Source organism: Rhipicephalus microplus, chromosome 6 (genome assembly GCF_043290135.1).
Source record: "Rhipicephalus microplus isolate Deutch F79 chromosome 6, USDA_Rmic, whole genome shotgun sequence".
NCBI classification, from domain to species: domain Eukaryota; kingdom Metazoa; phylum Arthropoda; class Arachnida; order Ixodida; family Ixodidae; genus Rhipicephalus; species Rhipicephalus microplus.
In genome coordinates this window covers 103,114,421-103,128,751 of record NC_134705.1, presented here as the reverse complement: position 1 = coordinate 103,128,751, position 14,331 = coordinate 103,114,421, and the positions used below count along the sequence as shown (strand labels likewise).

The following is a 14,331-nucleotide window of genomic DNA, read 5'->3' as shown; positions in this document are numbered from 1 at the left end:
CTAAGATTGCAGTTACACGTAACTGTTGTGAAGCTACAAATCATGCGTCACTCTCCCCAGTGGTCCAGTGGTTACGGTGCTGCACTGCTGCCTCGCCGGTTGCGTTAGCAAATTTTCGCATTCGCGCTGTGTTTTCGATGAAGGTGAAAATACACGAAGCCGGTGTATTGAGATATCAGTGCACATGAAAGAACACCACTTGATCAAACTTGCCGCAGAGCTCCGCTACAGCATATCTTATCATCATATCTTAATTTGGAACGTCAAACTCCAACAAAGTCCACTATTAACAAATAATACATTGCTAACTGCATCATCATTTGCTCCGATGTGTTGACGTGATCTGTGCTGCATACACAATACACGTTTAGATAGCAGCATCAAAGGCGATCGCATGAATCAGCATGTGATACTTGCCGAAGATGAAGTATAACCGCTTTCAGCGGGACTGAGGGGGGAGCCAGGCTGAAACAAGTACAGCATGAAAATTCTTCAAACAAAAGCAAATAATACAGGTAACCTCAAAATACCAAAAATTTGTTTGTTGTTAAGGAAATTACTTGAACATTAGCAGTAGCAATTGTCTTGTGATGAACAACATTCATTGCTTAGAAATTTTCGGGAGACCTCTTAACAAAAATAAACGGGGCTTAAAATATTCTCGGCCAACAATGAGTTATGTATTTTATAGAGTATGAAGTGCGTCAATAGGAAAGGAGAAAAGTATTTTTACATTCACATTGAGAAAATCACTATTGAAGACTGATTTAAAAAACAAAACGGAATAAAGTAAACATCAAATCAAACAAGGCTAAATGATATATGGAACTAGCAATGTGAAGAAGCATTAAACATAAGCAAATTTCATACACAAGCGAAATTCTAACACCTAAAAGTAGGCAATAGTACATTGAGAATTGTTCTGTAGAGGATAAACAAACCTAATGAGTTCTATGCGTGCTACTGAGTGTTATTGAAATGATGCTAAGTTCTTTTTTTCAATGATGAGAATAAAGATGATTTTATAACTAATAGTAATGAGTTTTAAAGTTAAATGCCTGAAACTACAACGGTAAATATACTATATGATATTTCACACTTTAGGGAGAAACAGATTACGTTGTTTTCAGTTTTGTATCATTGCTATGACATTGCATGAAAAAATTATAACTGCGTGGTTACAACGACTCCAAAGATGATTGCCTCGTTTCTAAAGAAAAAGTTTATTCATTCAGGAAATTGTTCGTGAATAACTATTTTCCTTAAGAGTAGCCCGTTGCGTCCATAGTAATATTTTAAAGTCCAAAATTTTTGCATTACGCGAGGAAGAACCTTGCGAAGAAATGCCACAATCATGACCAGCTACGACACTGAAACAGAGCTAAGTTTAGTAGTCAAACTTGCAAGCTGGTAATACTTTTACATGGTTTGTTTAGACATGTACACTGATGAGGGCTGAATAAAATAAGAGCTTTCACAAATAGGCCGACAGCCAGAAGTAACGTACTACGTACTCCATCTTCAATACCTTGCGATGCCATAGCACGAGAAGTGCAAAACCTATATGCAGAAATAGAGAAAATCGCGGAAACAGTGGCAACTTGCGCCCGCGCAGGTAGGAAATACACTGTGCTATATTCCTGCGCTCTGGAAGTTAACTCTAATATGGGAAAGTCACAAAAAACATCAAGAATAAGAACAATTTCTCAGGCGTATTCATACCAAAAAGAGTGAAGGTAAGACGCCAAACTTCTCTGCCTACAGACAAGACAGGATTTTACGCTAATTATCGCACATGGTGGCCTAACTTGAGCGGGTAGCAACAATTGTAAAAAGAACGTTGGCACAAATAACTCAGCAATAAAATATTGAAAGAATTCGCTCATATGTTCACACCTTCTACAGAAGTCCGCGGTGCGTCTTTGAAAAACCATTGGACCTCAGTACAGCAATCAAAGAAGTGGTACGCATGCAACAAGTACCTCGGACTTCATCAAGAGCGGATGCGGTTAATATTGACCGAAGTGCATAAGGCATCCAACACACGAGACAGATTGTGAACAACAGCCGATGCGGTGCATCCCCATTTAATCTGGAGTCCACGAGTAGAGCATGCGAGACTTCAATACGAAAGTTCCAAATTGGGCTCTTTAGTTTTCTGGAACAAACGGTGCGTCTGATGTGCTTGGTAGGGCACATTGTTTTGTGGCGCGTCGTCACGGCCTTAGAGTGATAAATCTTAGACCGGTATTCCCATGCTTTTAAACGCTTAGATCTCAAAGTGCAAGGTCATACTTTCACCATCTGCGACAAATCTTGGCGTATCCATGAACTCAACTATCATGAGTGTTGGAAGCAGTGGGATCATTGCTTCTTACCGTAAACATCCCACGACATTGATCACTCGCGCATAGAGAATGATTGTCAACAGGTGTACAGTTATAGAAATGTTTATCGGTCATAACTAGTACGTTTTAAAGCAAGAGCTGTTATGAGGTGACAACAAGGGTCGCGTGCGCCAAACTTGTCCGCCAACGCCACCATTGTCTGTATGTACTATCGTGCGAAATAGAAACAGAAAGGTATTCAAAGTCAGAAATCCTGAGCGCCAACCCTGTATGGTACAACTTAGCCACGCCGGTGCTTGAAACTTTGTTAGAAACTGGCCTTAGGCAAGTTTGGGGAAAAGAATCATGGCAATACGAGTAACCGAACCTTTTACAACTGCAAAGGAAAAACCAGGCGTCATACTCTGCGAATGGCGTAACAACGGAGTTATCGGATGGTACAACCACTTACATGTGCTACAGCTATTGTTCTTGATCTTCATTCGCCTCAGAATAACATATTTTTACGAAATCGCTAATGCGTGGCAGGTATCAAGGTTTTTTTCTTAATTGACGAAGCATGGTGCAGTGAAGAAGCGCTACATACGTGTATGGTACTCCACAGGTTTGCGGCTAATAATGTAATGCACCAGAAAGCAAGCGTGCCGGCACTTGTATGTCGATTTTGCATAGTCGTAGTACAAATATTTCTACAAATCACAGGTCATAAGCTAGAAGAACTGAGTATGCCTTCATTTGTGACCCCGACGCCTTCTTGCATTTACAGCAGTTGCCGCCGGGGGTTGTAACTTGTTGTCAAACTCACTTTAGGCAGGCTTGATCTACCACCAATGACACAGTGAGGCTCGAACGCGGGTCCACTGGGTGCCAGCCCAGTATTATAACGCCCCGCTACACCGGTGCTTGTGACTTCTTTTCAACAATGTTTTCAACAATGCCTTAGGCATGCTTGATGTCGGGAAAGCTATCGCGTTAATACGACTTAGAAACTGTTTTAAAACCGCAAAAAACAACCAGTTGTCGCACAATGCGAATAGCGTAAGGAGTGGGCCATTCAATGCTTTAACCCATTTCAATACTTTGTTCTTGTTCCCATATTAACAGTCTTGTCTTCTCTTCTTGCCTAGAAGATCTTGGCTCATACCCACAAGAGGGATTGACCACACTCTACCTTATATTAGATATTTTTGTACGACGCTTGCTAGAAAAAAAGAGAGAAATTAGATAAGAACGATAATACTGTTTCTTTCAAAAACGTGAAAAAGTGCAGAATTTGATAAACCAGAATATATAAAACCAATTAGTAAGAATGAAGAAGGGGACAAAGAATTGTATATATATGTTAGTACCACTAGCAGCGTATCCTTCCGGTTGCATGATTGACTTTATGTAGCGCTGACAAAACAGCACTGGGGCCCGCACCCAACTGACTGGCTCCAAACGATAATAAGGTGGATGTATTAACTGACAATCCGAGCATACCAATTGGTCTCTCAAGAATTATTCGGCGCAGTAGGGCGAAACGGCGGCATGTAAGAAGAAAGTGATCTATTGTTTCCGGTTCATTGCAAACTGAACATAAGTTAGTTAATGTAAATTCTGGTTTGTGGAGATAAAAAATTAATCGAGGAACTCTACAGCGAAATCTTGTGAGGGTCACCTCACATTAACGGGAAAGGCATTTTGCGGTGTTCCGTGTGAATTGCAAGTGCCGGAATTCTTCAGATTTCAGGAGAGATGTTTTGTTGATTTTCAAGAATAACAGGCGTTTGAATCGTTCGGCAGTATTAAAAGGAAACTGTAGAGCTACTAGCACCACAAGTAAATTCAAAGGTGCCGAAGCGAGTGAATCAGCAATTTCATTTAGTACCATTCCAGCATGCCCGGGGACCCAAATAAACCGAACTTCTGATAGGCTATGAGGTACGAGAGACCAAAATATCCTGAGAAGAGTAGATTGCTTTGTGGACGTTAGTTGTGTGCAAACAGACAAAGCATCCGAAATAATAATAGCTTTTGGTTGCTGAGAATTGAGTTTTTGAAGATTCAATGTAATAGCTAGAAATTCTGCGAGATAAATTGGTGTGAAGTAAGGCAATCGGAGCGCAAAAGACAAATTAGGCTGGTGAGAAAAATTACCTACTCAAGCCTTCTGAATATTTCGCAATGGATCCGTCAAAATTACTGCGTAATTGAGAAAACGACTAAGATGGTCTTGAAGCAGGCCTTCCAGAACATGCTTTGGTAGTAACTTGGCATTTTTCGGAAAAAATGTCATCTAAAATTAAGTCAGCTGGCACCGAGCATACGGTTTGGGGAGTTGAATGCTGGAGAGAAACGTGAAGATTTGATAACAGAGACTCGACAAAAATGACTTGGGGTTGTTAAAACCACGTGCGCTTAAAGAAAAAAAATGAATATTTGATGAAAACATTGGCGCATAACCAGTTCAGAAATAATTCCTCATCGTCATCAGACACTGCATGAACAATTGGCACGAAATTACTCGCAAGTGTTTAGCGGCTACCATGCTTCTCAGAATAAAGACGAAAATTAGCGTCGTGAATGCTAGCCTACTACCCAAATAAATTTATTTATATTGACTTGAAGGATATCAAGCAAGTGTGTTTCCAGTAGTTACCCAATGAGTGTTTCAAAAAAGGTCTGCAAGGCCACTCTTCTAGCTTTTACTGTGACTGTGCTGCGTCTTCAGCGCAGGCCTGGCAATTTTCATTGCCTATGATTTCATACACCTTGGACAATTGAGATTCAAACTAAACTGTAAAGAATAAAAGTAAAATCAGAATGGTAATTCAAACTAATGTAAAAATTGAGAATATTACAATAGAATAGAACGGAATTTTCCCGCCCCCACAATTCAAGTTTCACTATTTTTAATAAAGGTTAAAAATTACATTTCACATGCGAAAACAAATAATATTGATGCCTGACAGACGCGGTATTCAATATACGCGCGCAAATTTATGCGTACCCAAGGAGACGAGCGACACCAGCGGCCTGTTGATAAGACATAAAATGCCGTAAGGCTGCGCGCCTCGTTATCACGGGATTTCGACAAAAAAAGTGGGGCAAAGCTCGAGGTCTTTTCGGGGATGGATTTCTTTTGCGGATCTCTTGTTAGGAACGCTGGTACATTTTCCCTCACTTTTCGGGCACAAATTACCCCAAAAGTTATTCTTAAACCATCTGGATTGTGCATAACAACTATAGTGGAGGTGCTGGGTATGTGGCCAGTAGCTCCCATCGGTAGTTAACCCACGACTGAGCCCCTCTAGTACAGCCTTATGACTTAAGATCCACTACATCAAAGCTTTTCTCAGTAACAGAACCGCCACAATTGGTATAGGAGGCATACGCACTGATACGTTTGATACGCCCACAAAAGGAACACCCCAAGATTCTGCGATATCGCCGATGCTGTTCAACGTCGTTATGATCGGCTTAGCTCGGAACCTCGAAAACATTGAAGGACTCAGACATGCCATCTACGCAGAAGATGTTACAATCTGGGTGACAATCGGATTTCTAGGCCAAAAACAAGATCTTCTTCAACGCGCAGCTGATACAATTCATGACTACGTGCGTCAATGTGGCCTCGTCTGCTCTCTGGAGAACTGAGAAGTTCTAAGAGTCTACGGACAAGGATACGATCTGCAAAACTCCATACAAGTCTATACAGGAGGGAAGAAGATTCCAGAAGTGTCTCGAATCAAGATTCTCGGCATGTGGATACAAAGCAAGTGTCGTATAGACCACACCCTCAGACAGCTCTCAAACACTACAGCGCAAATTACGAGGATGATCACCAGAATCTCTAACAAAAGACGGGGTATGAAGGAGGAGGACGCTTGTAGACTTGTACAGGCCCTCGTGGTCAGTAGGATTGTGTACAGTGTCGCCTACCAAACAACACTCCCACAAGAGAAAGAACAACTAGAGGCAATCCTCAGAAAAGCCTACAAGTGCGCCCTTGGTTTACCTGTCAGCACCTCGACAGAGAAATTCCTGAAACTCGTGATAAATAACACAGTGCAAGAACACATCGAGGCGCATGTTGTTGCGCAGAAAATGAGATTAATGTTGACTGCTACGGGCAGGCATACGTTGCAGACATTGGGCATGAGGAATGCGTGTGGAGAAATCAATAACACGGCGAGCATACCAAAGGACATTCGCCAGATCATTGAAGTCAGCCCAATACCTCGAAACATGCATCCAGAAATCCATATGATTCGAAGAAAAGCCAGATCAGAAGCACAAAACAATTTCAAGGCGAGAACCAACGTATTGTACGTTGACGCGACCACATACAGAGAGCACTCCGGGACAGTTGTAAGCGTTGTTGATCACCAACTTAGGGAAGTCAACAGCGCTTCGATCAAAAGGAACAACATCCTCGAGGCTGAGGAAGTAGCGTTCGTGCTCGCCATCACACACCAGAGCGAAGAGTCTACTACAGAAATAGTTACTGACTCGCAAGACGCGTGTTGACGGTACAGCAGTGGACGCATATCCAGTGCTGCCATCCGCATACTCAAGGGAAGAAAAATCAACTTCTCGAGCTGCTCCATTGACACCAGGCCATGAAACTGTGACAGGGAACCAGCGTGCCGACGCCATTGCCCGAGAATACGCCAACCGGGGGGCGCACAACGATGAGGAACCAGCCACAGTTACTAGACGCTATGGAGCAATTTTAGAACACCAGGGAGCCCTGAGGAGGATATATCCTCCCCACAAATACCTCAACAGAGAGCAGTCGGTTGCCTGGAGACAGCTGCAGACGAATACGTACCCCAATCTCAGTCTTCTGAGTAAAATATGTCCGGGAATATACACCAACAAATGCCCGCTATGCAGAGAACACCCTACACTTTACCACGTGACATGGTTCTGCCAACACACACAGGTAGTGCCAAGAAACTGTACGCCAAAACAGGAGTAGTGGGAGGCTGTGCTGTCCTGCTCTAAGCCTGAAGAACATCTCAAGCTGATCGACAGCGCTTGCAAGATGGCAAAGGCCACAGAGGCCCTGGACTGAAGGCTCCACCTTCACTGGAAAAAAAATATTCGTAATTATTTTTTGCATTTCATTCTATTCCCACGACTGAATGGCACATTCGTAATTTTCGAACCACGTTCGTGCGCTGTCCTGCAACGCGAAATAAACTCAGTGCAGATTCCCTTCTTCGGTACATCGGTTGCAGTTAGGGACGCACTCAAAACTCTCCAGCATATTCTCGGCGCCTTCATGGGAATTGCCATGAAAAGGGTCAGGCGTCCGCGGCGCATCCACAACGACATCCTTGGCAGCGACTGGAGGTGAAACGACGTACGTGGAAGCGGTTCGAGACGACATTTTGGTACTTTCACCGGATACAGCTGAGACACTCTAGGCTCTGGTGGCAGGGGAAATTCCGATGGCTCACCGCGTAGATCTAGGACGGCTGGTGCACTGATGAACTGGCGTGAGCTTTATTGGCTTGAGTGGTCGTGGTTCCGGCCTGCTTTCCCGAAGTCCAACTGGGTTTGGGGTCATTACCCTGCTCCTCCACCAGATTTGTTCGTCCGTGAGCAGTTTGTGAGCAGCAGCCACAAGCACAGCTGGTTCAAGCGTTGGTTCTGACGCAGCCTGCAGTTTGCACACCGAGGTGCTGAGACGCGCCCCTGTACCACCTTTCGTCGCTTTTGGACCATATTTAGCCGCAGCAACCAGCCATCTGGCAAAACCTAAATTCACGCCGTCTCCAGCTGGGACGAGGATTTGAAAAGCTGATATATGGCGCACTCCTGATCGAATTCTGCTTTGTTATCACTTCGGCGAAGGTAACCATCTTTAGCGGATGTTTGAATATTGTCAAGAGGGACTACGGGGCTTACCCTTAAACACTGCTGGTTCAATGATTTGGTAACAATCTGTTGAAATCGAGGAGTACTTCTGAACGCGCAAAGGTACTCGCTCCTCGCAGCAGCATCAGTTTCGGTCGACCGTGCCACCAAAGTATCGGTCACCAAGTCTACGCTGATCTTCAAACTCTCCAAGGCGACTTCCCCAAAGCCCACTTCAGAAAAACCAGAATCGGTGACCTGTGGAGGTAAGGCCACTGCCAACGCAAGAAAATAACCTCCAGTGCCGATTTCGAAATGTGATGATGGATACGAGACTGCGTGCGGAAATGGTAACGTCGCTTCTAATTCGTCGGTACTCATAGACGGCTACGAAACAAATCCTTTGGTAGACACAGGCGCGGACTTTTCCACCATAAGCAGGGGACTTGCCCGAGTGCCAAAAAAGGTGCTGATCATTTGAATTGCACCGCAAGTGCGAACCGTCGGGGGACACTTTATTGATCCGGCAGGCATGTGTAACTCTGGACTCGGTATACGTGGTTTCAACTACGTCGCCAGTTTCATTGTCCTATCGAAGTGTGCAAGATATGCAATTGTTAAAATGGACTTTTTGCAGGCCTACGGCACAGTGTAAACTTGCAGGAAACGTGCGTCTTGTTTTTCACGAAACACGGCATCACGAAATTGAAGAGTGAAAAACTATTTGAAGCGCTCCATATTGCAGGCGACGATGTAACATTACTTCCAAGATCCATCACTGTTGTCACCGTAAGAAGCAATGTATACAACGAATGTGAATGAATGGCAGAAAAGAATACTGGGCTATTACTCAAGAAAGGGATCTGTGCAGCAGAAGGTATTCGACGGCGACGTGATGGGTGTGCGAATGTCTTTCAGACAAATTTCTGGAATGAGGTGCAACATCTTGCGAAGGGAACTGGTGATGGTCACCTTCACAATACGTTCTGAATATGGATTTGAATTCTTCTAAGACTGCACCGCTACACTCCGACAGCATAGATTCCATACTCACATCTATCCACAATGAAGCACCCCTATAACAGAACCAGAAAAAGAAAATCGAGAACTTTATATTGGAATAGGCCTCGTGTTTTTCCACGTCATCGAAAGTGCAAAGAACAACCATGATCAAACACCACATCATTATCGATGAAAATGTTACCTACTTACCAGCACCCGTACCGAGTGTCACCAAAAGAGGGAAAAGTCCTCAAAGGTCAACTTGAAAAAATGCTTAGAAACGACGTAATTCGCCCATCGAACAGCCTATCCTCCTTGTTGTTATTGCTGGTAAAGAAAAAGAACCAAACTTTACACTACTGCGTTGGCTACTAAAAATTGAACGTCGTCACCAAGTGGGATGTCTATCTACTTCCAGAGATCGATGACAATCTTGATAGACTACGAGGCGACAAACTTTTTTCCTCTCTAGACCTTAAGAGCGGATACAGGCAAATAGAGGTGGATGAAGGATATCGCGAGAAAATAGCTTTCGTCAAGCCAGATGGGTTTTTCAAGTTCAAGGTAATCCCATTTGGCCTGTGTTCCGTACCCGCCACATTTAAGCTGATAATGGACACTGCGCTGTCCGAGTTAAAATGGCAGTTCTGCCTATCTAGACGACGTCGTGATCTTTCTGGCCACCTTCGACCAGCATGTGGAACGACTACGGACTGTGCTTTAATTAATTAGTTCAGCAGGGCTGACGATGAAGTCTTAAAAGTGTCCTTTTGGTTTTCATTCACTGCTTTTCCTCGGTCATGTGGTTAGCTCTGAATGCATTTGACCTGACCGCGAAAAGACAGCAGCTGCAGAAATGTTTTCTAGACCGACGGATCAATAGGCTGTGAGACGATTCTTAGGACTTTGCGCTTATTAGGGAAGTTTCATCATATATTTTTCGAAGATTGCGGAACCACTAACCCGACTGACAAAAGAAGACACGCCTTTCACCTGGACAAGCGAGCAAGAAGGCGCGTTCAATGAGCTACAGCGGCGACTACTAAACCACCCTGTCCTTGCGCATTTCCGCGAATAAGCCAAAACAGAGATTCACATAGACGGAAGCAATGTGAGACTAGACCCCATCCTCGTGCGCCTGCAAAACGGAGAGGAATGAGTGGTCACATATGCCAGTCGTACTCTTTTGAGAGCTGAAATGAATTATTCGACGACAAAAAAAGAACGTCTGACGGTAATATGGGCCATACGAAAACTCCACCTGTACTTATATGGCAGACCGTTTCTCGCACTGAGCGGCCATCACTCACCGTGCTGGCTCACAGGCCTAAAGAACCCTGCTGGGCGACTTGCTGGATGGAGCCTCAGGTTGAAAAAATGCGACATAACAGTCGTGTAAAAGTCGAGTCGTAAGCACAGTGATGTTGATTGCCTGTCACACCCACCAGTGGAATCTGCACCTGTGGAAGATAGAGACGACTTGCCGTTTCTTGAAATCGTAAGCACCGCAGACGTGACTCAACATCAACGATCAGACGCGGAGTTACTTCAGCTGATCAAGCATCTGGAAGGGCATCCCGTGTGTGTTCCTCGCGCTTTCGTCCGGGAATCCTCGACATACCTGATGAAAAACAATGCTCTATACAAGGGAAACTTTGGGCAAGAGAGATAAATTTCTACTTGTCGTTCTTTTGGCCTTGTGATCCGAAATCCTAGAAGCCTGTGACAACGACCCAGCAGCAGGGCACCTCGGAGTGAATAGAACACTGGCTCACATCAGTACAAAGTACTACTGGCCAAAGTTACTGGATGCTGTACATCATTGGGTGAGGATATGAAGAGATGGCCAGAGACGCAAAACGGCTTCATTGAAACCTGCAAGATTTCTCCAACCAATAGAACCCCCTAAATCACTGTTTCAACAAGTACGAATGGATCTACTTGGTCCGTTTTCTACGTCATAAGTGGGAAACTGATGGATAGTAGTGGCGACAAAATACTTAACATGGTATGACGAGATAGCCTCTCCTCTAACCAGGGGCACGGTCATAGAAGAAGCTAATTTTTTCGTCACTAACATTGTACATGTTTAGGTCATGGTTCCCTAAAGGTGGTTATCACGGATCGAGGAACTGCGTTCACAGCCGATATGACGCAGTCTGCTATGAAACTTGCCCACACAAGTCATAGCAAAACAACTGCTTATCATCCCCCAAACGAATGGACTAAATTAGCGACTCAGGAGAACCCTCACCGATCAGTTGTTAATTTACGTTGACTTAGGGCACCGCACGTGAGACAAAATACTGCCGTACGCCATTTTCGCTTATAAAACTGCTGTGTATGAGACTACTAAAGTGGCGCCATTACAGTAAGTCTATGGTCGAATATTTACCACACCATTAGATGCAATGCTTCTTGTAAGCGACAATACAGAGCACAAGCCAGATATTAGCGAGTTCACTCAGTGAGCCGACGAAGCGGCGCAGTTGGCGCGACATCACATAAAACAACAACGCATTGATGCAAACTGTTACAGCTTTCAGTGGAGAGGAGTTGACTATGAACCAGACGACAGAGTTTGGATTTAGACTCCCATGCGGACGCCTCGCCTATCCGAAAAGCTTCTGCAGTGCTATTTCGACCCTTACCGAGCCCTTCGTCACGTAGGCTCCTTGAACTACGGGGTGACACCGGAAGGACAAGTGAGCTCGTCAAGACGCTGAAGAAGCACAGAAATTGTTCATGTGGTCAGGATGAAGCCATACTATGGCAGGCGATAAACATCGAACTATACACACCCGATCATAAGGAATACATATTTCTCCAATGGAGACCAGGCGTTCAGACCAAGTAAGCAACGCTGCTTCAGCGCATTGGGACGATGCGTTCATGGAGGACGTATAACGATGCAACACAGACGTGGTATTCAAACTACGCGCGCAAATTTGTGCGCCCCCCAAAAGACCAGCGGTCTGATGTTGAGACAAGAAAACGCCGTGAAGGCGCACGCCTCCACAGAACGGGATTTCGACGAAAAAGAAACGGGCCTCGCTCGAGGTATTCTAAGAGATTGAATCTTTTTGTGGATCGCCTGTTAGGAACGCTGCAACAGTATTCTTCACTTTCGGACACACCTTAGCCCCAATAAATAGTTAATATTAAACCGTCTGGATTGTGCGTAACAATTCGGGAGCTACAGATGCTTCTGTGAATAATGAAAAGACCCATGACATTGTCTTTGATCAATTCGGCTGGTTATTTGCCGCGAAATTGCCAGATTCCACCACTAATTTTTAAGCTGGGCAATTGAATATACTATTGGCGCGTTGCAAACTGCTTTCAAGCTAAATCAGTGCAATGATAATGACTGATTCAGTTTTACTATGTACAGCTCTTACAGCTTCAGGACAATGAGTAGAACTCAGCACTACGCGCACATTGTTACCACCACAAATGATTTCAAGTTAGCATAGATCACATGCCACTGTGACACACAGCTGATAAACTGGCCCATTAGGTAGCGCGAGCTTCACTTGATGGACCTGTAACTTTGGTAAGACCAAAAGTCGAGTACAAAGCATATAGGAAATTACCAATGTGTACAGATATGATGGAGAAATTTACTCAATGGACAAACTATGAGCACATGAGATTTTTAGAAAACCTCAATGAAGTCTATCTAGGGATATTGAAGTTATTTTGATCAACATTCAAGGCTGTGCCAAAAAGCATTATTAGTTATATCTCGTCATGAGATATCTCCTCTGTGCCCAACCCACGAAAAAAGAGTAACCTTGAACAAATATTTTTTATCATGTCAGAGGTACTAACGTATAAGGAAAAGAGTTCCAGGTACCCCGTTTTTGGCGATAGGTTTTTAAGTTTAACTGCAAAAAATTGCAAGGTTTACGTGCCTTCTTCATAGTACATTGCCAAAGAAAGGTATTGATGGAGCTTTTATTTAGTCAACAAAATATTAACGGATTCCAACAAAACGGCTGCTTTGTGATGCACTTGAGAATGCTTGTGATATAAATGTCAATTCGAGACAATTTAGGCATACATTGATTTTTATCATCAGAGTTAAACTCAACTGTCTGGTCAGCTCGATGTTTCAGCCTTTAAATATTTTACTCGCACTTTTTAGATTGAATAAATTTTGTGTAACTATTCCCAATATAGAAATAGGCTACTACAAGTTTTCTAAGCCTATTCGCATGATTGGGTATGTGGCAGAGTTTAGAGATAACAAACAAATGAAAATATTGCTTCCCACTACACAAAATATATGGTGATTTATGACATATCGGGAACACTGCAAGCGTACTTGCAGAAATTACCTAAATAGTGTTAAACAAATTCACTAAAAGACTGCTCTACTGACTTACACTGTGACTGTCGTGCACGTCTCGTGCAGACCTGGAAGATATCTGATCTGTGAATTCAATTTTGCCTTCTATATTACGCTTTGTGGCATCGGATATCACATCGGACAAATGTGATATCTGGGTGCCTTCACCTGGTGGTTGTCGGTTATTTCCAATCATAGAAAATGCAGCGCAGCATATCGATATCCCATCAACGCACAATCCAGTCATTGTTCCGCGATCAATCCTATTATCTACATTCTCATCAGCGTCGTCGTCGTGTTCACGATGATGAAGCTGGTGACACATGGTGGTACAGTACCAGCGTATGCTCTATTGTGATGGCAGATGAATAAGTGGGCTTGAACGCATTTCATTGTCTTGAGTGGCATCATGATCAATAAGACCTATAGTGAGTACCTTCCTTGCTTGGGGTGAGCCAGGATGGCAGAAAGAAAACTTTAGGTCTAGAACGTGCCTCTTCTTGATCATCACCATTTTCATCATCATCGTCAATGGTGGCTGCGGTGCAAGAAGCCGATTTCAACGCCAACAGAGAAGTTTAGGTCATAAGGAGCTACGCCTATGAAAACCATCCTCATCGTTACCTAGAAATGCAAAAAAACACAGCACTGCACCACCTGTGCTTTACCTCGCCCTGCCTAGCAGGCGTCAAGAGCAGCTAACGCAAGATGCACGCCCAAATATGGAGACAGTCTGCGCAGCCACAACGCCGAGCTTGCCTGACGAAACAGGAGCAA

At 43.9% G+C, this 14,331-nt stretch overlaps 1 protein-coding gene across 1 annotated transcript in view; it reads right to left on the bottom strand.

Annotated features, from left to right (window-relative positions):
* Positions 1-343: 343 nt before the first annotated feature.
* The window catches only part of LOC142765966 (uncharacterized), a 135,948-nt gene continuing 121,960 nt past the window's right edge, over positions 344-14,331 (bottom strand). The window contains exon 16 of the mRNA XM_075867774.1: positions 344-465. Within this exon, the coding sequence (XP_075723889.1) occupies positions 400-465 (66 nt within the window). The 3' untranslated portion in view covers positions 344-399. The remainder of the gene's footprint in view (positions 466-14,331) is intronic.